This window comes from Schistocerca americana, chromosome 11 (assembly GCF_021461395.2).
Source record: "Schistocerca americana isolate TAMUIC-IGC-003095 chromosome 11, iqSchAmer2.1, whole genome shotgun sequence".
NCBI lineage: Eukaryota > Metazoa > Arthropoda > Insecta > Orthoptera > Acrididae > Schistocerca > Schistocerca americana.
Genome location: NC_060129.1, coordinates 52,981,881 through 53,008,385, shown reverse-complemented (window position 1 = coordinate 53,008,385; position 26,505 = coordinate 52,981,881). Strand labels below are relative to the sequence as shown.

At 42.6% G+C, this 26,505-nt stretch overlaps 1 protein-coding gene across 4 annotated transcripts in view; it reads right to left on the bottom strand.

Annotated features, from left to right (window-relative positions):
- The window catches only part of LOC124554005 (zinc finger protein 418-like), a 218,937-nt gene extending 195,314 nt beyond the window's left edge, over nucleotides 1–23,623 (bottom strand). For 3 of the 4 annotated variants that reach the window (XM_047128026.1, XM_047128024.1, XM_047128027.1), the window contains exons 1-3: nucleotides 23,488–23,623; nucleotides 21,485–21,571; nucleotides 8,498–8,560 (exon numbers count right to left, since the gene is read on the bottom strand). In XM_047128026.1, the coding sequence (XP_046983982.1) occupies nucleotides 8,498–8,560; nucleotides 21,485–21,553 (132 nt within the window). In that variant the 5' untranslated portion in view covers nucleotides 21,554–21,571; nucleotides 23,488–23,623. The remainder of the gene's footprint in view (nucleotides 1–8,497; nucleotides 8,561–21,484; nucleotides 21,572–23,487) is intronic. The other variant, XM_047128025.1, reaches the window with a different exon arrangement.
- Between the last annotated feature and the right edge of the window lie 2,882 nt (nucleotides 23,624–26,505).

Sequence of the window (26,505 nt, the reverse complement as noted above, 5' to 3'; positions counted from 1 at the left end):
GTCAAACTCTTCACGCAGTATCTTATCTCCCATTTCATCTTCATCTACATTCTCTTCCATTTCCATAATATTGTCCTCAAGTACATCGCCCTTGTATAAACCCTCTATATACTCCTTCCACCTTTCTGCCTTACCTTCTTTGCTTAGAACTTGGTTGCAATCTGAGCTCTTGATATTCATACAAATGGCTCTCTTCTCTCCAAAGGTCTCTTTAATTTTCCTGTAGGCAATATCTATCTTACCCCTAGTGAGACAAGCCTCTACATCCTTACATTTGTCCTCTAGCCATCCCTGCTTAGCCATTTTGCACTTCCTGTTGATCTCATTTTTGAGACGTTTGTATTCCTTTTTGCCTGCTTCATTTGCTGGATTTTTATATTTTCTCCTTTCATCAATTAAATTCAATATTTCTTCTGTTACCCAACGATTTCTACTAGCCCTTGTCTTTTTACCTACTTGATCCTCTGTTGCCTTCACTACTTCATCCCTCAGAGCTACCAAATCTTCTTCTACTGTATTTCTTTCCCCCATGCGTGTCAATTGTTCCCTTATGCTCTCCCTGAAACTCTCTACAACCTCTGGTTCTTTCAGTTTATCCAGGTCCCATCTCCTTAAATTCCCACCTTTTTGCAGTTTCTTCAGTTTCAATCTGCAGTTCATAACCAATAGATTGTGGTCAGAATCAACATCTGCCCCTGGAAATGTCTTACAATTTAAAACCTGGTTCCTAAATCTCTGTCTTACCATTACATAATCTATCTGATACCTTTTAGTATCTCCAGGATTCTTCCAGGTATACAACCTTCTTTTATGATTCTTGAACCAAGTGTTAGCTATGATTAAGTTATGCTCTGTGCAAAATTCTACAAGGTGGCTTCCTCTTTTATTTCTTCCCCCCAATCCATATTCACCTACTATGTTTCCTTCTCTCCCTTTTCCTACTGACGAATTCCAGTCACCCATGACTATTAAATTTTCGTCTCCCTTCACTACCTGAATAATTTCTTTTATCTCGTCATACATTTCATCAATTTCTTCATCATCTGCAGAGCTAGTTGGCATATAAACTTGTACTACTGTAGTAGGCATGGGCTTTGTGTCTATTTTGGCCACAATAATGCGTTCACTTTGCTGTTTGTAGTAGCTAACCCGCACTCCTATTTTTTTATTCATTATTAAACCTACTCCTGCATTACCCCTATTTGATTTTGTATTTATAACCCTGTAATCACCTGACCAAAAGTGTTGTTCCTCCTGCCACCGAACTTCACTAATTCCCACTATAACTTTAACCTATCCACTGCCCTTTTTAAATTTTCTAACCTACCTGCCCGATTAAGGGATCGGGCATTCCACACTCCGATCCGTAGAACATCACTTTTCTTTCTCCTGATAACGATGTCTTCTTGAGTAGTCCCCGCCCGGAGATCCGAATGGGGGACTATTTTACCTCCGGAATATTTTACCCAAGAGGACGCCATCATCATTTAATCATACAGTAAAGCTGCATGTCCTCGGGAAAATTTACGGCTGTAGTTTCCCCTTGCTTTCAGCCGTTCGCAGTACCAGCACAGCAAGGCCGTTTTGGTTAATGTTACAAGGCCAGATCAGTCAATCATCCAGACTGTTGCCCCTGCAACTACTGAAAAGGCTGCTGCCCCTCTTCAGGAACCACATGTTTGTCTGGCCTGTCAACAGATACCCCTCCGTTGCGGTGGCACCTACGGTACGGCCATCTGTATCGCTGAGGCACGCAAGCCTCCCCACCAACGGCAAGGTCCATCGTTCATGGGGGGCATTCGACATATTAAAATAAAAATTTTGATACATTCATGCGAGATTTTTTTTTGATGCTCTCCATTTTTGTACCAAAATGTAATTTTTTAACAATACTCGCATTTTGATGTAACTTTTAACTAAAAATAACTATTGGAAAAGTATGACTCAGCACGAATTAAAATTACCATTTGTTTTACATATGGAATGTAAATAAAACTAAAAGAACTGGTAGCACTTAGTGTGATCTGAACCACCAATTTTATGATTATTATAATATTGAACATCAACAAAAGCAAAACGAGGATAATGGAATGTAGTCAAATTAAGTCGGGCGATGCTGAGGGAATTAGATTAGGAAATGAGACACTTCAAGTAGTAAAGGAGTTTTGCTATTTGGGGAGCAAAATAACTGATGATGGTCGAAGTAGAGAGGATATAAAATGTAGACTGGCAATGGCAAGGAAAGCATTTCTGAAGAAGAGATATTTGTTAACATCGAGTATAGATTTAAGAGTCAGGAAGTAGTTTTGAAATTATTTGTATGGAGTGTAGCCCTGTGTGGAAGTGAAACATGGACGATAAATAGTTTGGACAAGAAGAGAATTGAAGGTTTCGAAATGTGGTGCTACAGAAGAATGTTGAAGATTAGATGGGTAGATCACATAAGTAATGAGGAAGTATTGAATAGGATTGGGGAGAAGAGAAGTTTGTGGCACAACTTGACCAGAAGACGGGATCGGTTGGTAGGACATGTTCTGAGGCATCAAGGGATTACCAATTTAGTATTGGAGGGCAGCGTGGAGGGTAAAAATTGTAGAGGGAGACCAAGAGATGAATACACTAAGCAGATTAAGAAGGATGTAGGTTGCAGTAGGTACTGGGAGATGAAGAAGCTTGCACAGGATAGAGTAGCATGGAGAGCTGCATCAAACCAGTCTCAGGACTGAAGACCACAACAACAACAACAACAACAACAACAACAACAACAACAACAACAACAACAACAACAACATAATATTATCCTATGCACTCAGCTACAGACAACTATACAATACATTTTTTACACTTGCCAGCACTCACAAATCACTCAATTGCCAAATGCATTTCTTGTTTCTACTTTTATGGAGAACGGTATCATGCTGCTTTACCAAATAATTGGCTGGCCACTGACCTTCAAATCCTGAACCTAAGACAAAAATCTATGAGGACACACAAGTGAAATCCCCTTGGCAGCCCTGGAGGCATGCTTGGTTAGGCTAATAGTTTAAGTAACTGATCCTTAAACTAGGAGTTACAGCCTCAAATCTGAGACATAGCAACAGTTTTCATCTGTTCGTTTGTATGTGTACCAATGCAGTCTCACAGAATTGTAATTTATCTTCATATAGATAATGAAGTAATTCTACAGATATACATGCTAGAACTATTGCTCCTGCTCAGAGACAGCACTTTAGACAATAGTTCACAGTCCTCACCCCAAATGAACCATGGACACTGCCGAGGTAGGGTTGCTTGCATGTCAACAACATTGAAAACAGTGTTAGGTGCAAACACAAATAAGTATTATCTGAGGAGATATCAAACTTAAACATGGATCCTCAAGAGGGGCAAAATACTTTCCAGCAGTTGCAGGAGCAATGGTCTGGATTATCAACTGACCTGGCCTTGTAGCATTAACCAACTTCCTGTGCCAATAATGCAAATGGCTGGAAGCAAAGCGAAACTGTAGCTCTCTCTGTTTTTCTCCTCAAGAGCATGCAGTTCTATTGCACGAAATTAGCTTAGGTAAAATATTCATGAGGTAAAATAGTCCCCCATTCAGATCTCCAGGCAGAGTCTACTCAGGAGGATGTTATCAGGAAAAGCAGGCCAGGCAGTCTATATGTCTGAGTGTGGAGTATTACATATCTTAGTAGGATAAGCATATATCACTAGGGGTAAGATAGATATTGCCTACAGGAAAATTAAAGAGACCTTTAGAGAAAAGAGAAGCACTTGGATGAATATCAAGAGCTCAGATGGAAAACCAGTTCTAAGCGAATAAGAGAAAGCAGAACGGTGGAAGAATTATATAGAGGGTCTATATAAGGGTGATATACTCGAGGGAAATATCATGGAAATAGAACAGGATGTAGATGAAGATGAAATGATACTGCATGAAAAATTTGATGAAGCAGTGACAGACCTGAGTCGAAACAAGGCCCTGAAAGTGTACAACATTCCATTACAACTACTGATAGCCTTCAAAAGGCCAGCCCTGACAGACCTGTACCATGTGGTGACTAGGATGTAGGAGATAGGTGAAATACCCTCATACTTCAAGAAGAATATAATAATTCCACTCACAAAGAAAGAAGGTTTTAACAGACGTGAAAATAACCAAACTATTAGTTTGGTAAGTCATGGGTGCAAAATACTAACACGAATACATTACAGATGAACGGAAAAACTGGTAGAAGCTGACCTTGGTAGAAGCTGACCTTGGGAAAAATCAGTTTGGATTCCATAGAAATGTTTGAAAACATGAGGCAGTACTGACCCTACAACTTGTCTTACAACACAGATTAAGGAAAGGCAAACCTATATTTCTAGCATTTGCAGGCTTGAAGGAACCTTTTGACAATTTTAATGTCATTACTCTCTCTCAAATTCTGTATGTTGCAGGGATCAAACACAGGGAACGAAAGGCTATTTACAATTTGTACAGTAACTAGATGGCAGTTATAAAGAGTCGAGGGGCATGAAAGGGAAAGAGCAGTTGGGAAGGGTGTGAGACAGGGTTGTAGCCTATCCCTGATGGTATTGAATCTGTATACTGAGCAAGCTGTGAGGAAAACAAAAGAATAATTCTGAGCAGAAATTAAAATCCATGGAGAAGAAATAAGATATTTGACGTTTGCCGACGACATTTTAATTATGTCAGAAACAGTGAAGTACCTGGAAGAACAGTTGAACAGAAGGAACAGTGTCTTGAAAGGAGAATATAAGATGAACATCAACAAAAGCAAAATGAGGATAATGGAATGTAGTCGAATTAAATCAGTGATGCCGAGGGATTTATATTAGGAAATGAGACACAAAGTAGTATATGAGTTTTCCTATTTGGGGAGCAAAATAACTGATGATGGTCAATGTACACAGGATATAAAATGTAGGGTGGCAATGGCAAGTAAAGCTTTTCACAAGAAGACAAATTTGTTAACATCGAGTATAGATTTAAGTGTTGGGAAGTCTTATCTGTAAGTATTTGTTTGGAGTGTACTCTTGTATGATGGAAATCAACAACATGGATGACAAACAGTTTAAACAAGAAGAGAATAGAAGCAAACATCAAACAATGGAAAATCCAGGATGGAATGTAACCATACCAGAGAAGGAAAGTCGCTACTCATGATACAGCAGTGATGCTGATTCACGATAGGCACAATAAAAAGATTCACACAATTAAGGCTTTCGGCCATTAAGGCCTTTGTCAGCAGTAGACACTCACTCGCACGCAGTCTCAGAGAACTGGGAGCACAGATTGGCAGTGTGGTCTCAGCTCCCTGCACATATGTGTGTGTGTGTGTGTGTGTGTGTGTGTGTGTGTGTGTGTGTGTGTGAGTGAGAGAGAGAGAGAGAATAGAAGCTTTTGAAATGTGGTGCTATGGAAGAATGGTGAAGATTAGATCGGTAGATCATGTAACTAATGAGGAGGTACTGAACAGAATCGGGGAGATGAGGAATTTGTGGCATAACTTGACTAGAAGAAGGTATCTGTTGGTAGGACATGTTCTGAGGCATCAATGGACCCCCTATTTAGTATAGGATGGCTGTGTGGAGGGTAAAAGTGAAAGAGAGAGACCAAGAGATGAATACACTAAGCAGATTCAGAAAGATGTGCAGTACGTACTTTGATATGAAGAAGCTTGCAGAGGTTAGGATAGTATGGAGAGCTGCACGAAACCAGTCTCTGAACTGACAACGACGACGACAACAGCCTAGGAAGGTTAGAGACTTTGAAAAGGAAAAATTTACAGGTTATATTCAGTTGTAGTAAGAGCTGAAGTGCAGTGGCAGAAAGGACAAGACTTCTGGTCAGGTCGGTACAGGATTATGCACAAAAAAAATCAAATAGGAGTCATGCAGGGAGAGCCGTAGTAATGAGCAAGAAAATAGGAACATGAGTAAGCTATTATTAACAGCAATGTAGGCATGAAGGAAATACAGCAGTGGTAGAAATTTGTATGGCAACCAGAGCAGCAGAAGAATGGAATAGGGAAAAGTTTGATGAGTAATTATTCAATAGCTAAGGAAGGCGAAAGCCAATTCTAGAAGGTAATGAAATTCAATAGTAGGAACAGGATGCACAATAGTTAAGAGAACATCGAATGGCATAAATGACTGAAAGGGGGAAGCTCCCTGGTAGAATTTTGCACATTGCATGAATTAGTCACTGCAAACACTTGTTTCAAGTATCATGAAAGAAGCTTGTGTATGTGGAATAACATGGAGAAACCAAAAGGTTTCAAGCAGATTATGTAATGTCAAAAACAAAGATTTCAAAATAGGATTGTACACTACACAACATTTCCAGTGACAGATAAGGACTCTGGCTAGAGTTGTTTTTATTAACTGGAGAGAAATGTTGAAATGGTAAAAGTAGAATATAAGTACATGGGATTTGGGTAAGTTGAATGAACCAAAAATCATTGATAGTTTGAAAATGAGCATTAGGCAACAAGTGATAAATAGAGGGTAATTATACACTGGGTGATGAATAGGCAGCTTTGAGATGAAACAGTGAAGGCAGGAGGAAACATAGGTAAAAAGTAAGGCCTAGTACAAATACCTTAACAACTCATGAGATGCTGAATTTAACTGATGAGAAGAGAAAATACAAACATGTGGCTATTAAAATAGACAAAAGGGAATACAGACATTACTGGAATGATGTTAACAGAACGTGGAATATGGCTAAACAAGAATGGTTGTAAGGCAAAGGGGAACAAACTTGCTCCAGAAAGGGGAAAGGAAGTAGTTGTAGACAAGACTGGAGATATTATGATATGGCCAGAATTTGATACAACACTGAAAGAGCAAAGTCTTAACAAGGCCATTGCAGTTGATGACATTGGCTCTGAGCACTATGGGACATAACATCTATGGTCATCAGTCCCCTAGAACTTAGAACTACTTAAACCTAACTAACCTAAGGACATCACACAACACCCAGCCATCACGAGGCAGAGAAAATCCCTGACCCCACCAGCAATCAAACCCGGGAACCCGCGCGTGGGAAGTGAGAATGCTACCGCACGACCACGAGATGCGGGCATTGCAGTTGATGACATTCCCTCAGAATTATTGGGATACTTGGGAAAGCCATCCATGACAAAATTATTCCACTTTTGTGCAAGATACGAGATAGCTAACAAAGTTATACATCAACCAGAATGTAGTAATTCAAATTCGAAGAAAGGCAGCTGATAACAGGTGTGAATACTATCAGACCAGACCATCAGATATCACGCTTGCAAGAATGGAAAAGCTTTTAGAGGGTTAACCTTACATAAGATCACTTTGGATACTAAGAGCATGTAACACAAGGCAATACTGATACTATGGCTTACCTGAGACGAGTTAAAGAAAGACAAAATTGTGTTTACAGCTTTTGCAGATTTACTGAAATGCTTTTGAGAATGTGGAGTTGACTGCACTCTTTGGAATTTGGGCAGCAGCAGAATAAATAGACAGGAAGCAGAAGTTTGTCTGCAACTTTCACAGAAACCAGGCACCAGTTTTAAGACTTTAAAGACATGAAAGGGAAGCACTGAGTAGGAAATGAGACAGGCTTGTAGCCTACATCTGATATGCACTCTGTACGACGAAGACACAAAGGAAATCTGGAAGAAAGTAGAGCAAACTGTGTGTTTACAAATGACAATGTAATTCTATCAAACAAAACAGGCATCTTGAAACTGTCAATGAAGGGATGTGTGGGAGGTAAAACACTGAACAGTAAAATTGGATATCACCACTAAAGGAGATTGTGTGACATAGATCAATAAAAGCAATGGATTCTAGCTGAAATAAATCAGGCAATGTTGAGTTTAGACTAGAAAATGAGACAGTAAAAGTAGTAGACAACTTTTGCTATTTGGGCATCAAAGTAACTGACAATGGCCGAAGTAAGAAAGAAATAAAGTGAAGACTAGCAATATCAATGAACATGTGCCTAATAAAGAGGACTGTTCACATCTCATATAAATTTAAGTGTTAGGAAGTACTTTCTGAAGATATTCGCAGTGCAGCCCTGTATGGAAGTCAAACATAAATGATAGGCAATTCAGACAAGATGAGAATGGAAGCATCTGAAATGTGCTACAGAAGAATGCTGAAGATTTGATGGGTAGATGAAACAAATGGAGGAACATAGGGACCAATTTCACTAACACAAGGGACCTGTTAATAGCACCAATTCTGAGGCATCTAGGGATAGTCAATTTGGTAATGGAGGGATATGTGAGGGTAAAAAGTGTAGAGGGAGACTATGGCATGAAGACAAGAAGCAAGTTCGAATGGATGTAGTAGGTGACAGTCATCAGAGATTAAGAGGTTTATACAGGGTAGACTAACATGGACAAGTGCATCAAGCCAATCTATATTATATTCACCAAAACTAAGCCATAACATAACACTGCTTAATTTCATACAGTCACACAAATTCTAGACTTACCTGTTGGTTCACTTTCTCATCCAATTCTTCTTTTAATTTCATGGTAGATGTGTGTAACTGAACCTGTGGAGAATAGTAAAGAAATATCTGCAAGGAGTTCTTTTAAGAAGACAATTTTAGATATATTACAAACAAGTATCACATATTGTAAGTCTATGACACTTCTAAAGAATAAATGACTCATTTTTTTCAGAGAGTGGCCTTCTTGGTGACAGTCAGTAAGGTGCATTTCAATCATCAGTGACAACATATTTGAAAATTTATTAGCATCTTGTACTTCAGTTTCCTATGCTGCTATTGTCAATCATATTTCCTACTTCCATAATCTTTATTTACTTATCATTAACTATTTTATACGAAATGCGCATCATATAAAAAAACAGTAGTGTAATGAAATCAGTGGGTACAACTAGAATCTTTAATATTAAAATCAACAATACCCATATCATACAACTAATTGCAACATGAATTTCCTATCAGCCAATCACACAGTTTTAATTTGAAATATTAAAATGATGTGGATGAAGCAGGGAGGGAATAATAAGTAAGATTTTTGAGGCCATTCACTTACTGAGAGTTTCCTGTTCTTGCTAGCCTATGTTTTGGGATGTGGATTTTTGCATTACTTACAGTATCTTGTTTGTAAACTGCTTTCTGGGAACACATTCTCCCTGATGCCAACAGCAGAGTCACAGAGATATCAAAAACCAGTAGCATTCTAAGCCTGGTAAACAAAATACAGATGGCACTGTATGTTCCACCTAGCATATCACACGGACCTTTTTTTTATGTTACTGATATCACGGGAATTAACACATATCTGAACCAAACACTCCTCTCAGTTTACACACGAGGTAGAACAATCTTGAGGACTTTTCTTGCAGATTTGGTTGGTGTGTTTTTTCCAAAAAAATGGTTCAAATGGTTCTGAGCACTATGGGACTTAACAGCAATGGTCATCAGTCCCCTAGAACTTAGAGCTACTTAAACCTAACTAACCTAAGGGCAGCACACAACACCCAGTGTTTTTTCCAGTTCACTTTCCCATTAACTTGAAATTTGGCATGTTTACTTTCTATACTGACTTGCAGACAAATACAATGAAACAGTATTAAAAAAATTGAGGTTCTGGACAAAGCCCTTCTGAAATAGAAAACACATTCACAGGAACACAACAAACACACACATGGCCACTGTCTCCAGGAACTGGGAATGACCATCTGCTTTTGGTATGAGCAACCATCTGTTAGGGTGGGTTGTGAGATATGAGGAGGCACAGGGCAGCGAGAGAGGGATAGCAGTGTAAAAGTGGGAGGAGGGGTGGGGGGAAGATAATGTGTTCTCTGTGATAGCACGCAAGGATGTGGCAGAGACAGTATGAGTTGCTAAAGGTAGTTTTGGGAAGCTGTACTGTGGGAGGGGAAGGGGAGGAGAGAAATTGAGAAAGGGAAAATAGTAATTGCACTGGGAGGAAAGAAGAGTGTGTGTGTGTGTGTGTGTGTGGTGCTGAATTGATGGTTGGTTGGTTGGTTGTTTGAGGTTAAAGGGACCAAACAGCAAGGTCATCAGTCCCTTGTTTCAAATAGACTCCATTCTGCTAACGGGACATCTCAGTATAGTCAGAAAAATAAAACGGATAAAGGGGAAACGTAAAAGGGCAGTCACGTTGTCATTAGTAAAAACAAATGAGGGAAGTTGGCAAGAGAACGAACCCAACACTATGCTGAAACAGCATAGGCAAGACCACCTGTGACTTAAAAGGTACAACTGCTATAATGCAGAAAGTACGTATGGGAATAGAAAAACTAACCAAGCCTTAAAAAGAAGGGGTAAAAACAGAGTAAAAGGGAAAGAGAAGAGGATTCCGGTCAGGGAGGTGAATCGGGAATCTCTGAACACTGCCTACAGTGGGAGACACCCAAACACTCACCGCCCTGCCCCAACACCAGAGGGAGATTAAAAACTTTAAAACTGAGAATAAAAACCACTCTCCCGGAGGAAACCTAGAACCAGAGAGACCATCCGGGAATCGTCAGCCAACATCAAAGGTAAAGTGTGGGGGAGTCTGTACTTAGCACGCAGAGCCAAAAGAAGGGGGCATTCAACCAAAATGTGGGCCACTGACTGGAAGGCTCCACAACCACATAGCGGGGGTGGCTCATCACGCAAAAGGAAACCATGGGTCAGCCTGGTATGGCCAATGCGGAGACGACACAGTGTGGTCGAGTCCTTGCGGGAGAGGCGAAAGGAAGAACGCCATGGGCCTGTATTCACCTTAATGGCACGAAGTTTATTAGACAGTGGAGTAGCCTCCCAAGAATTGGCCCATGACTGTGCAAAGTGGGATTTGATGTGAAGCCGTAAATCCGCTGCAGGAGGGGTTACAGAAAACGGGGGGTAAGTAACTGCTCCCCCAGCCAAACGATCAGCGAGCTCATTACCCGGGATACCCACATGGCCCGGGACCCATAGGAAGTCAATGGAACAAGCAGCACGGTGAAGATCAGCGAGATGGTCATGGATGGCAGAGACCAAGGGATGGCGCGAAAAACACCGGTCAATAGCAAGAAGGCCACTCATCGAGTCCGTACATAACAAAACGCGGTTGTGTTGGGATTGTTTAATAAAGGTAAGGGCCCGGGAAATTGCCATCAATTCCGCAGTAAACACCCCACATGAGGGTGGCAGTAGATGATTTTCCGTTCCAACAAAGGACGTGAAGGCATACCCAACATGATCAGCAGATTTAGAGCCATCAGTGTAAAAAACAACAGCATCCCGAAACTCCCATAAAATTTGGCGGAAAAAGGAACGGAACACCACCGGGGGGATGGAATCTTTCGGACCGCGGCGGAGATCCATCCGAATTCGAGGCCGAGGAACTAACCAAGGAGGGGTGGAGGGGAGGGAGCGAGGAAGACAGGACAAAGAAGGAAGCCGAAAATCACGGGTAAGAGACGCAAGGCGCAGCCCAACCGGTAAACCCGCCCGAGGGCGGGAGTCAGGCGGGCGACGTCCATGGTCTGGGAATAGGATAGAATAGGAAGGATGAGCGGGAGAAGAACGGATAGTAAGGGCATAAGACACCAGAAGCTGGGACCGCCGAACAGAAAGGGGGGGGATCCCAGCTTCAACCAGGAGACTATCAACAGGGCTAGTAGGGAAGGCACCGGTGGCCAAACGGATACCACGATGGTGGACTGGATCCAGCACGTGCAGCGTGGAAGGAGCAGCTGAACCATAAACTTGACAACCATAGTCCAAACGTGACAGAACTAGAGCACGATAAAGACGGAGGAGGAGGAAACGGTCCGCACCCCAGGAGGAGTGGGCAAGGAAGCGAAGGACATTGAGTTTACGGAAACATCCTACCTTCAGGAGTCTGATATGGGGCAGCCAAGTGAGCTTGTTGTCGAAAAGAAGACCTAGGAAACGAAACTGTGGAACCACAGGCAATCTTTGTGCAGCGAGATAGAGCTCTGGATCAGGGTGGACCGTAGTACGGCGACAGAAGTGGACCACCCGCGATTTTAAAGGAGAGAATTGAAACCCGTGGGAGAGGGTCCATGCAGAGGCACGCCGTATAGCCACCTGGAGCTGCCGTTCTGCAGATGGCATCGAGGAGGAACTAACCCAAATGCAGAAATCGTCCACATACAGGGCAGGGGCGACCAAGGGACCGACAGAGGCCACAAGTCCATCGATAGCAATGAGGAAAAGAAGGACACTCAAGACAGAACCCTGTGGGATGCCCGTCTCCTGGGTCCGTGGAGAACTAAAAGCAGTACCAACTCGAACTCTGAATGACCGATGGATCAGGAACTGGCGGATAAAAATCGGGAGTGGGCCCCGAAGACCCCACTGATGAAGGGTTAGTAAGATGTGATGGCGCCAGGCCGTGTCATAGGCCTTGCGAAGGTCAAAAAACACTGCAACCAAATGGCGGCGCTGGGAAAAAGCCTGCCGAACTGCGGATTCCAAGCGAAGCAAATGATCGATTGGAGATCGTCCCTCTCGAAAGCCACACTGGTAAGGGGACAATAGATCCCGAGATTCGAGGACCCAAGTGAGCCGACGGGCTACCAGCCGTTCAAGTAACTTACAACCAACATTGGTCAAACTAATTGGCCGATAGCTGTCAACAGATAGGGGGTTCTGACCAGGCTTAAGGACAGGAACCACAATGCTATCCCTCCACTGAGAAGGGAAGTCACCCTGGAGCCAGATACGGTTAAACACCCGAAGAAGATGGTGCCGTTGTGGAGCACTGAGATGTTGAAGCAGCTGGTTATGAATGGAATCTGGGCCAGGAGCTGTATCATGAGAAGCAGATAGAGCAGAAAGAAATTCCCATTCAGTGAAAGGTTCGTTGTAAGATTCTGACTCACAAGTGGTGAAACATAAGGTGACAGCTTCAGCCTGCTGTTTTTGATGAAGGAAAGCAGCTGGATAGGAGGCCGACGCTGATGCCACTGCAAAATGGGTTGCAAGATGTTCTGCGAGAACTAATGGGTCCGTACAAATGCCATCTGGGAGGTGAAGGCCTGGGAGGGTGGACTGCCGATGGCAACCTTGGAGAGAGCGAAGTGTAGCCCATACCCGTGACAGAGGGACAGTGGAACCAAGGGAAGAAACGAATCGTTCCCAACATATCCGCTTGCTCTGTTTGATTAAATAACGGGCTTTAGCGCGAAGGCGCTTAAAGGTAGAAAGGCTGGCTACAGATGGGTGCCTCTTAAACTGTTGCAAAGCTCGACGGCGATCACGGATGGCAATGGCAATGGCCGTACTCCACCACGGGACTTGCCGACGACGAAATTGTCCAGATGAGCGCGGGACAGCAAGGTTAGCAGCGCGAACAATCGCGTCAGACACGTCACGTAGGACGTCATCAATACAACCCGACAAAGAGGGAGAAAACTCGACCTGTGCAGTATATAGAGGCCAATCGGCGCGGTGGAAAGACCAACGAGGTAACCTCTCCATCGGGGAGCGGGAAGGGAGCGTGATAATCAACGGGAAATGGTCACTATCACAAAGGTCGTCGTGTGGCGACCAGTGTAATGAAGGGAGGAGAGAGGGAGAAGAAAGAGAAAGATCAATGGCAGAAAAAGTACCATGACCAGCACTGAAATGAGTAGGGGAGCCATCATTAAGAAGGCACAGGTCGTGGTCTGCAATAAATTGGTCGATAAGAAGACCTCGTCTAGATGGAAAGGCACTGCCCCACAAAGGATGATGAGCATTAAAATCCCCAAGGAGGAGGAAGGGAGGAGGAAGTTGCTGAAGAAGGGTGGTTAAGGCAGCAGGTGTAAGAGTCCTGTCAGGAGGGAGATAAAGATTGCATACTGTGACTGCAGAGTCTAAGTGGACCCTAACAGCAACTGCTTCCAATGTAGTTTGGAGAGGAATCCACGTGCTAGCAATGTCTGTACGGACCAACGTACAAACGCCACCAGAAGCCCGCAAGGGTCCGACCCGATTTCGACAGAAAACACGGAACCCACGGAGGGTCGGTGAGTGAGCATCAGTAAAATGAGATTCCTGGAGAACCACACAAGCTGCAGAGTAGGACGAAAGAAGGGATTTCAATTCCGGAAGGTGACGATAGTAGCCATTACAATTCCATTGGAGAACCACAGAACGATGGTTTAAATGAGGGCTGAACACGCTAAATCCAGTCATACCGCCGGGTCCCCACCCGTCACCGACAAGGAGGGGGCGACATCCATAAACTACAGGTCAGAATCCGGTTGTGAAGCCGGAGAAGGGACCTCCGGTGACACCAGAGGCTCTTTGTCCCGGGACTTATGTTTCTTCTTCTTTTCAGGCTGAGATCGAGGAGGGCTGTGTGGCATAATGGAGCCAGCTGCAGCAAGATCAGGAACAGAAAGAGACCGGGCGACCTGGGGGCCGATAGACCGCGGCTCTCGCGGTCGCCGCGCTGCAGCAGACCTTTGACCTGGAAGGTGCCGGGAAGGGGCATCCCGGGAGAGGCGCCCTTGACCGGCAGACGCCGAAGGAGTGGGACACTTCTCCGGCTGGGGAGGGGGAGCGGCGCCCAGAGGAGAAGGTGTGGGAGCCGCAGGGGAGGGGGGAAGGAGAGGGGTCCGGGACGGGGGTAAGGAAGGGGGAGGAAGGGATGAAGATGTAACCAAGGCGTAACTAGATGTCATGGACACAGGGTGCAATCGTGCATATTTCTTACGGGCCTCTGTGTAGCTTAAACGATCAAGAGACTTATACTCCTGTATCTTTTTTTCTTTCTTATAGACCGGGCAATCTGCTGAACGTGGAGAATGACTACCATGACAATTTACACATACAGGAGGGGGAACACAGGGACTCCCCTCATGGAGTGGACGTCCACAGTCACCACAGAGAGGGTCCTGGGTACAGCGAGAAGACATGTGGCCAAAACGCAAGCACTTAAAACACCGCATAGGAGGTGGGATGTACGGCTTCACATCACAGCGATAGACCATAATCTTAACTTTCTCAGGAAGGGTATCCCCTTCAAAGGCCAGGATAAAGGCACCAGTATCAATACGATTATCTTTAGGACCTTTCTGAACACGCCGAACAAAGTGAACACCCCGCCGTCCGAGATTGTCCCGAAGTTCCTCATCAGTTTGAAGGATGAGGTCTCTGTGAAAAATCACACCTTGTACCATATTTAGAGACTGGTGAGGGGTAATGGACACGGGAATTGTGCCAAGATGGGTACAGGCACAAAGGGCCGCAGATTGGGCAGCCGAAGCAGTTTTTATCAGTAATGAACCCGACCGCATCTTGCTCAGGGAGTCCACTTCGCCGAACTTGTCTTCAATGTGTTCCACAAAGAATAAAGGTTTGACACTGGTGAAAGTATCTCCATCAGTCCTGGTGCAAACTAGATAACGGGGGAAAGGTTTTGCCCCTAGACGACGGGCCTGACCCTCCTCCCAGGGGGTAGCCACGGAAGGGAAGGCCGAAGGGGCAAGAGAAGCAGCACTTGAGGAATCAGTACCACGCAGAGAGACGGCCGCAGAAGAGCGGCCAGAGGTTTGGACCCTTATGCGTTTCATCTGCATAGCGTCCGCCCTGATACCACCCACTCCGATCAGGGGCTCTCCTCACGGGCGCCACCCAGCCACAGCAAGGGCCGTCTGGCACGGCGGCCATTGCCGGGAGTTCCGATGCTCCAGGATGACGAGCAACCACTCCAAGGCATGCATGAGGAGGTCACAGCTCAGGTATCAGAAGTGTGATCCCTGTGTGTTCAGGGGGCTCAACCAAAAGGGTACATAGCGACCCCACCACACGGGCTGGCTACCGTGCTGGCTATGCACCCTAGCATCAGACAACGACGTAAAAAAAAAGGTGGAATGTACTAGGAGGGCACACGTCGGAGACACTAGGTAAGGTGCTCTTCCCCAAATGGCTCACACTACGGAAGAGAAATTTTGGAATGGAGGTCAAACCCCAGAGGGGACCAAGGAATGCCAAAAGGAGGAGATGATTACGCAACAAAGCCGGAGTGTAAAACCAACAGAACCAGGAGGATAGCGGGGGCCAACATAAGCAAGGACACCAATAGAGGGAGAGGAGAGGGCGAGGGGAAAGGGGTATGGAGGGGAAAGGAGGGGAAGGGAAAGGAAATGCAGCCCGGGAGAGAAAGAAGGCTGCAATGGCTCGGGGCCCCGTGCTCGCCACGCACGTATCCACGAAAGAGTTGTGGACCCCCTGGGGGGGTGCTGAATTGAGAGCAGGAAAAGGGGACATGGGTAGAGGACATGGACTAGCATAGGCTGAGTCTAGAGAGGTTACAGGAAATAATATGTTGTGTTAGAACATAGAATCCAGTTGGAGCAAGCTGTGAAGCAGTCACTGAAGTGAACCACATCATGCTGGGGGCACTTCCAGCAAGTGGGTGGTCCAGCTTTCTTGGCCACACTTTGCCACTGGTCACTCCTGCAGACAGAGCGATTTAGTTGTCATGCCTACGTAGGATACAGCACAGTGGCTGCAGGTGGGTAGTTGCCAATCACAGGGTTGCTTTCACAGGTAGCCCTGCCTTTGTGTTGCAGATGTCTGACAGGGCTGCAGGAAACATGCATGTCCTGCATGTAGCTCTGTTTCAGGGATATGAGACATGAGGCAAGAGGTTGGAAGCAGGGCTGGAGTAGCGATGAGCAAGAATATCTTATCAGTTCAATTGGAGACAAAACAACTGTGTGAAGGGTGGAGAGATTATTCCCGATTTCAAGGCATGAGAGGCAGGGTAAATCCCGACAGAAAATGTGATTCAGTTGCTTCAGTCATGGGTAGTACTGACTTGCAAGGCGAGTGCTACTCTAGGAGTATGTGGGAGATGGGGGTCGACCAAAGTGTCTGATCCCACCTGTCGGCTTTGACCCGTGACTTAAGGCTATTGTGGTGTTTGACATCATGGCGGTGTGGAATTTAGTTTGTGAGAGTGGCGTATTTGTAGGTGTTCTGATGTGATCGGTGGTGCTCTCTGGTGGTGTGTTCATGAGTTGTGTGTTAGGTGATGTTTTTGGTTTAGTTTGCATGTGTGGCGAGTTTATAGGTGGTGTATTGTTGCGGTTGGTGGTTCTCTCTGGTGGTGTGTTTATGGGTAGCGTGTTACGTGGCGTATGATGTTCATTTGCATGGTAGCATTGCATGTGTGTGGTATTGGTAGTGACTGTGCTTTCAGCGGAATATTTTTCAGGGAGTTAACAATTTTGGTTTTCTTATGTCAATGTTACTTTTTTTTATTGGCGTGTGTTAATTTTGGTAAACTGCTTTTTTTATGTCTTTGGTAGGTATGGATATGACTGGCAGGGTCAACAGTTTTTGGTTGTCAGCGATGATTGGGGACAGTGCATTGTCTCTAATAAAATTTCTTCAACTATTCGGATTTTTGGATGAAGTCTTGAAGTGTTCAGTATGTTGTGAAGAAATGTGGTTTACTAAACTTCTGTCATCTCTGATCAGGGATGGCTATATGTGGAGGTGTCTTAAGGATAACAGGTGAAGGGAAATGTTCGATTCCAATTTGTGGGATCGGGAGCTGCTGTTGAGCTACGTAGATCAAGCGAAATGTCCGATTCCACTGTATATTGTGTTTAGTGGAATTTGAGTAGTTTTGTGCCTTTTTTTGTCGTTTTGTGTGGTTTAGTATGGTGGTGTGTGTATATTTGTTTTTATTTACTTTGTCCCCACCCAAAAACCCCCAATTTCCCACACTTGTCCCGTTAGTTGGGTCTAGTGTAGCAGGGGATACAACCCGTCGGCTTTGGACAATGACGTCACAAGTCGCCAGAGAGCAGTTTACCATTTTCACTTTTGCTGTTATGTTTCAGTTTCGTTTTTTTTACTGATTGCTTAATAAAGTGGATTTGTTTACTCTATCTCGTGAGATTTTTTTTTTAAAAGCCAAAAAACACTTATCAGCTACTGAAGGGAGCTACAACACTAAGAAGAATCGCTTCTCGTTTGGCGACTTGTGACGTCATTGTCCAAAGCCGACGGGTTGTATCCCCTGCTACACTAGTCCCCGTTAGTTTCCTTGGGTTTTTGTGGAATGTGTGTGTTAGTTTTAATTGTATTTTCGTGTTAGTGGTCATGTTTATGTAATGACATCATAGGCGCCATATTGGAGTCTTTGTGTATGGTCGTTTCCGCCATATTTGTGACGTCATGTGTCAAAGCAGATGGGTGGAATCAGACGATTCTGTATTTGTGACTGACAAGACAAGGCATGGGAATTCCGTTTTTGGGAACAGGCTGTAAAGGAAATTTTAGGCTGTGCACGCCTCAGTGTGAGCCTTGGCATTTGATTCAAACCACGTTGTTTCCCAATATTCTTAGCTGGTGGAGTCTCCTTACATTTCCTTTCCCCGTAACACACTGCACCAGAAAAAGTCTACCTTGCACACCTACAAATTCTTTCATCACCACCACTACTACCAGAACCACTAGTGGTAGCAACTGCAGAAGTAGAAGTACTGCCAGTATTAACTTTTAGTTCATAGTATTATTCACTGACACTGCTACTTCAGACACTCAAATCATTGTAATACTATTAGCCATATTAAAACTTAGTTTCAGAAAAATATGATATAAAAAGGGAAACCATGGTCCAATTTAATAGAGGGTCTGATGGACTTAATCAGATCAAGTTCAATAAACAAACCAAGAAGATCACAAAAATGTCATCAATGAATCTTGATCTGGTGAGCAGTTTGTGATTCTGGGTGGTTAGTAAGGAATCCTCGAGGTGGCCTACGAATAAATTTTCAGAACATGGTGACATACAGTTGGCCTTTGATGTACTGCAGATTTGTTTGTAGGCAATCCCTTCAATAGAGAAGTAATTGTGTGTGAGAATGTAGTTGGACATGGCGACCAGGAATGGGCCGTAGGTTAGGAGACAGTCAGACACTGAGGAAGGTACTGCTCACTGACAAAGTCATGTGTGTTGGGGGATGTGATCATAGAGGATGATAGCACTTTCCTAAATTGTACAAAATGGAAACTCTTCCTACAACATACCACTCATCCCCATAACCCCCCCCCCCCCCCCCAATAGCATCAATGTTTGCTAGTCTGTTTGCTCCGCCCCACCTATTCCCTACCATGCTCTCATTCTAGCACTGAGCAGTGCACACACCTGCCCCACAACTCTCCCCCCCCCCCCCAACGTAAAGCCTCCCAATACTGCACCTAGAAGCCATATTCTGTCACCCTATGTCCTTGACCAATCCCACAGTCAACACAGCATCACCTCCACCCGTACCCTGCTATCCCTCACTTCCCACCCCACAGCACCTCTTTACGTCACCAGTCCTGCCAACAGATTTCTGCTTGCATTAGATGTATTCATGATCTAGTGTTGTTCTGTACTTCATATGAATGACTTTGTCCAAAAGCTTACATATTTAGCAGTCAATTGATTCTACCTACCTGAAACCAAAGGCCTCCTCAATGTGTTGAGTACAAATGTATCCCTTGTATACCATTATTCTATCCTGACATTTTCTGTGTTTGATTCTACTTTCTCTGTTCTTTGGAAAATGTAACTGAGGCACCTGAGTTGTCGGCAACTGAGTTTTGCTTTTCACTGGTGGACCAGTTCAGATACAACCTCACATGAAAAGCTGGAACAGCGACTGCTCAGTCACACAGCTTTGAGCTAATGGAAAAACAGATACATTTACAATAAAGATGTATCACATGATATGAAAGTGCATTGTAGTCGTCACTTCTGTAGTTGTTCCAAAAAGAAGTGATAAGAAGACGAACACCAAAGGCATGTGTGCTAAATCTACGATGACTTGCCTTTACCAACTGCTTACATTTTGAGATCAATGCTAGACCTACAGTACCAAGAGAAGAATGAACATCCTGAATATGAGCAAGACACTACACACACCAAGTTCAAGTTCATAGAAAGAAAGGTAAGTGAGACATTGAAAGTACAAAGGGGTTAGGGGTTGGATTGTTTGAGGGAAGAGGCCAAACTGCGAGGTCATTGGTCTCATCAGATTAGGGAAGGATGGGGAAGGAAGTCGGCCGTGCCCTTTCAAAGTACAAAGGCTTTCTTCCTTGATCTAGCTACAAAAACACAAATTAATTACAGCACTTTGATGAAGAAAGGAATGAACAATATATTTTCAAAATGAGTTAATGAGGAGAGAATTATCCGTAGAATGTTGATGGTCACACACTGGGAACTTCAAATCCAGCTGATCTCAGAAATACTGAATCAAGAAGTGAGCTCTAACAGTAGCTTTAGCATGTTTTAATTTGCCAGAAGCTGACAGTGACATTCTGCTATAATTATTTCTTTTATGAGCACCAAATCTGTAGGCATATGTTGTGTGTTACAGATGTGTCATATTTGAGCCTACACAGTTTAACTGTCAGTATACTAACATTTAAGTAATTTGTGTGTTACCAAATATTTAGAGTGGTAATGTGAAAATCTACTGGTTAAAGAGCATTGCAAACATTCCGTAGTTAAAACTGTAACACTCCTTTACTCTTTCAGTATCAGCATTACCACAATTTCCTTCTTAGGGTTGTAAATTACACTACCAACTACTCTTTCATTTAATAGTATTTAAGCTCCTCAAAGGATTTCAACAACAGCTCTGTCACCTACCACTTCCCTATATTTAATAGATTCTGAATATCTACCCCCAAATGAAAAACTGATCAAGAACAGTAATATTGCTAACAAGAACACTGAGTGCAGAAAACCAATTAGATGAGCAATAGCAAAAATAATGCACCAGGAAAACAATATTGTAGGCCATGAGTTTAAATTTCTCCATCAGGCACCATGACAAATAGACTGCCAAATATTGTCTTTGCAATAAATCCACAGATATATATCCTTCTTGTCTGAGAAAGCAACTATGCTCAACTTAAAAACTGACCACAAATAGAGCATCTGATCAATTCATCCAGCAAGCCATACAACTGATCTACAGTAGCAGCTGAATCATCTGTACTCTAGCACGTAAAGTCCTACTCAAATATTACTTTATCATATCCATTAATAATACCACTTTCTAAGAAAGGAACAAATCTAGACATTAACAACACAACAAACTAAATATCAAAGTAGAAAATTAATTTGTAACAGGTGATTGCAAACACCACAATAATTCAAGAACATGTGACAATTTCCTAGTAGACAACAAAACTGATCATTAACTACTGACACACCAACATCACACTAACAATAAGCTACAGAAATTTTAAAACAAACTAAATATTGGAGAGCAGCATTATATACTACAAGATACCAATCCATTGCAAATATGTTGCACAGCCAAGAGTCACAACTTCGTTTGGTCAAGAATCAAAACCAACAGCCAGTACCAAATATTTCATCTGACAAACAACAGGGAAGGTAATCTGCTTGTTTACACACCACATGGCACACAGAAATTAATGAAACAATGGTAAAAAACACAAGAAGCTATTTACGAAGGAGCCTGGTTCAGCATATACTTCATTCTTCTCTTTTTTCAGCCAACTAGTTCCCTTGGAGTCCATGAGTGCTCTCCTAATCCACTGAAAATCAAGAAAGCAAAAGTGATTTTGTTTAAATTGTTACTATTCAACATAGTGCACAGGCAGCATTTTCTGGCTGCAGCAAACGAGTCAATGCATATTAAAAATTTAAAACTGGCTGAGGAACAAAAAACCTAATAAAAAGAACTGATTTACAATTTGCTGGTGATAAGGACTCTGAAGCCTCACTGTCATTAATGGAAAACATAACTCAATTTGACAGAAAACAAAAACCACACACAATGGAAACAAGTGACTTACAGTTACTGCTGTTAGTAGCATTTGCTTGTGGTATACAATCCTATTCTGAATATGGTAGCTGACATATCTTGCTTTTTCCACATAAATTTCTAAGTGTCATGTGAAGCTACTAAAAGTGAATTTACCAGACAAATCTATTTACTGTAGACAATTTTACATATGAAGAATAAAAGATTAAAATGAGTCTTGGGCTATATCTAAGCCTGTCAATGTATCCTGCAAATTCCTTAAAATACAGAATAATGTAAGAGGTTTATAATTATGTTCTTAGCAACGTATGCAAGGACAGAAAAGAATTATTTCTCAATGATACTGGCTGCACCTTCAATCAATCTATAAACCCACATTTGCTCATGGTATTCAAAAAAGCAGAACATGAAAATCCACCCATACAGACAGAACTTTCTTCTTTTTCAGTCAGTTTAGTATGTATTTTTAACAACAGTTTCCTTATACAGTCATCTATATTCAACATTATCAACTCAATATAGCGTAATGCTGCAATCTTTACCCAGTCACTAAAAAACACACACTGCTGCCTGAACGTTGCATGGAAAAATAAATGATTCTTGACTGTCTAGATTTAACACTTATTAAATTCCTCTAACAAGATTTAGTGAAATTACTTTCTCATAAGCGTACCCATGACAATGTTCTGTGGTTTTGGGATGCTTTTGTCGATGGCAATTGCACATACCCATTAGGCCTTACAGAGTAAATTACATTTCCCATATCCTTCCATAGAGTGAAACGTGCACATTACTACAAACAACAGTTATCACTATTTACTAAACTATGGAGCACATAGGCACATTGAAAATCCATGGAAAACGCAACACAATGAATTCGCTCTACAGCATTATCTTTCATACCAACATAACCAATCCCTGATACTCAGTATTAACGTGTGCTAACGAATCTAATGTATTGGCAGTACAACTGTTTGCGTTACAACCCGGGCGAACTACAGATCAGATTACAGTGAACTCTTACTGTCCCTATTCCTTCCTTCACAAAAATTGTTACCGAACTTCGCATGCACAAGTAAATACAACAATACGAATGCAGCGGGCGTGTGAACTTCATGAGGGCCTTTTATCGTCAATGACCAAGTATTTCACATTGACCTGCACTTTCTCTAACCACCACATATAGACACTTTTCCGGTAATTACAGACAACATCAAAATTTCTGGCGGTTCTTTTGCTAAATCACGGGAAACATTTAGCAATTTTATCGGACAAAACGAAAACAGCAAGCATATTACATACCAACACGTCGATCTGGTATTTTTCGTAATTGCCGAAAAGCACAGGTACGTAATGTGCACTAATATGTTTGTCTAAACACTAGTCACCTCCTGCTCGCAATGCGGAAACTTAAGATCACTGAAAATAACAAGTGTTTGGTTCTGATGCACATAACCTGAAATAATTACCTATTAAATTCTGAGGCTATCTCAAACCATAACCAGAGGCGCCAAAGATGATACAAGAATTAAATGTGGAACAAACTTGTCATTCAAATGTGCCCAATTAATGAAATTAAACCGATATAATAACTGTACGAACAGTTACGATAGCATCATTACAAGGCATTGGCAAACTACTTCATTCGAGGCAGTTAGCTGTAATGATAATTAAGTATTGACTTACTGCCACACTCAATATGCGTCTTTCCGTGATTTCCTGTCTCCACCATCAAATCACTTACATGTTACACAGAAAACGCATCATAATACCGTACAAACGTATGACACGAACTACTAAACTCAACAAGTCTACAACCATCTGCTGCTGTTGTCAAAGTCAATAAATGCGGAAGAAAAAACCTACCACAGAGGTCGTTCTAACATTCTTGGAATCAGAGCTGCATATCTGCTAGGAAAAAAATTAAAGTCGTTTGTTGGTTAATTTGGGGGAGGAGGCCAAACAGTGAGGTCATCGGTCCCGTTGCCTTCTCTGAAAACTAACTAGAACAGACAGTTAGAAACCTAACTCATGATGAAAATATATTGTTTCTAACGGCAACAAATAGACCTAACCTCTTTGAGGATGTCCACATCAGTGAACTTGATATGGCTCTGGCAGCAAATGACTAACAGAGTACAAAGAATAAGTGAAACAGTATTCAGTAAAGTACATAAAAAAAATTAGTAGTGTCGTATCTCTATGAGGAACTGAAAGTTTAAGCACAGGGCAGCAGTATGTAGAGGAATGCTGGCTCAAGTTTAAAAGAATAGTTGAGCATGCGCTGGACAGATATGTACCCAGTAGAACAGTTCATAATGGGAGGCAATCTCTACAGTATACAGTTACTGTAAAGACACAGCTAAAGAAATCGAGACTACTGTGTCACAGATGTAAAACAAAGCATAGAGCTGTAGCTAGAGAATTGCTGAATAAAACGCATTTGTCTGTCAAGAGATCAATGTGTGAGGCTTTCAATGACTGCCGCAGCAGAATATTGTCAAATGTTGTGTCAGCTGCCCACGTCGAATATCGATGCTGTGACTCTGACGTGGAGCTATGAAAGAATAAACATAGATAAACCGAGACCAGGCAGACCTCACGTACTGATGGGGAGGAATTACCGGGCATTGTTGTCAAATGATATTTCACAAACCCCAAAGCAATTCTGGTGGTATGTAAAGGCTGTTAGTGGCACAAAAGTTACTGTCCAGTTCCTAGCGAAGGAAACAGGAACTGAAACTGAGGGTAGCAAAGCAAAATCTGAAATGCTTAACTCTGTTTTCAGATTTTCCATTTCAAAGAAAAACCCAGGAGAAATGTCCCACTTTAGTCCTCATAACACTGAAAAGATGAGGGAAGTAAGTACTAGTGTCAGTGGTGCTGATAAACCACTGAAATCGTTATACTTGAGTAAAGCTCGAGGGCCCAATGGAATCCCTGTCAGATTCTACACCGAATTTACGGTAAGTTAGCCCCCCTTCTAACTAAAATCTGTCACAGATGCCTCAAACAAAACATGGCGCCTAGTAGTTTGAAGAAAGCACAGGTCACGTCCATCTATAAGATGGTAGTAGAAGTAATCCACAAAGTTATAGTCCAGCATCCTTGACATCCATTTGGTTTAGGATCTTAGAACATACTCCGAGCCTAAACATGATGAGGTATCTCGAAAAGAATTACCTCCTCCTTGCCAGTCAGCAAGGATTCCGAAAATATCAGTCATGTGAAATCCAACTCATTCTTTTCTCACGTGACATACTAAAATCTTTGGATCAAGGCAGTCAGGTAGATGCAGTATTTATTGATTTTCGAAAAGCATCTGACTCAGTACCACACCTGTGCTTGTTATCAAAAGTACATTCATATGGAGTATTAATTTAACTTTGCAACTGGAATGAGGAATTTTGGTGGGGAGGATGCAGCATGTTATTTTGGATGGAGAGTCGTCGTTACATGTAGTAATAACTTCAGATGTGCCCCAGGGAAGTGTGTTAGGCTCTTGCTGTTCATAGCGTATATTAATGACCTTGCATACAATATTAACAGTAACTTCAGACTTTTTGCAGATGATGCAGTCATCCATAATGAAGTACTGTCTGAAAGAAGCTGTGTAAATTTTCAGCCAGACCGTGATAAGATTTCAGAGGCATGTAATAACTGACAACTTGCTTTAAATGATCAGAAACATAACACTGTGCACTTCAACACGAAAAACTGTAGTATCCTATGACTATAATACCAATGAGGCGAGCTATATAAATACCTCGGTATAACCCTTTGTAGGGATATGAGGTGGCTCAGTTGGTGCGAAAGCAGAGGGTAGACTCCAGTTTATTGGTAGAATACTGGGGAAGTGCAATCAGTCTACAAAGGAAATTGCTTACAAATCAGTCATGTGATTGGTTCTAGCATATTGTTCGTGTGTGTGTGACCTGTCCCAGAAAGGCCTAACAGGGGATATTGAAAGTATACAGAGAAGGGCAGCACAAATGGACACAGGTCTGTTTGAGCTTTGTGAAAATGTCAGAGAGATGCTGAAGAAGCTGAAGTGCAGAATTTGAAGAGAGACATAAACTATCCTAAGAAAGATTACTAACAAAGTATCGAGAACCGACTTTGAATTATGACTATGCGAATATATTATAACCCCTTATGTATCAATCACATAGATATAGTGAGGGAAAGATTAGATTAATTACAGCACATGCAGAGGCGTTCAAACAGTCACGCTTCCCATGTTCCAAGTGAATGAAATGGGAAGAAACACTAATAACTGGTATTTGGACATACCCTGTGCGATTGACTTCAGGCTGGCCTACAGAGCATAGATGTTGATGTAGGTACACGGGAAATTGTCTACAGTTGTCATTTATTTGTGTCAAAAGCCAAAACAAGAATTAATTGCCATGTTTAAATCAATGAACATAACAAATCGTTAAAATCTTCTAAGAGTGGCGTGTGTACAGATTTATCTGGCACCTAAAAAGGTTGTTTGCTGAAAATGTTTGGCACTACATGAAAAAAATTGTACTCTAAAAACCTGTTATTTTATTTAATGTGTCTACAAAAGCTGCTCACGGAAATTGACAATGGCTGGCAGAGTGGTGTACTCACCATGTGCCCCTCCATATCCCCATCTGATGATGCCTAAAGATTGAGGATGACATGGCGGCCAGTCAGTACTATTGAACCTTCAAGGCC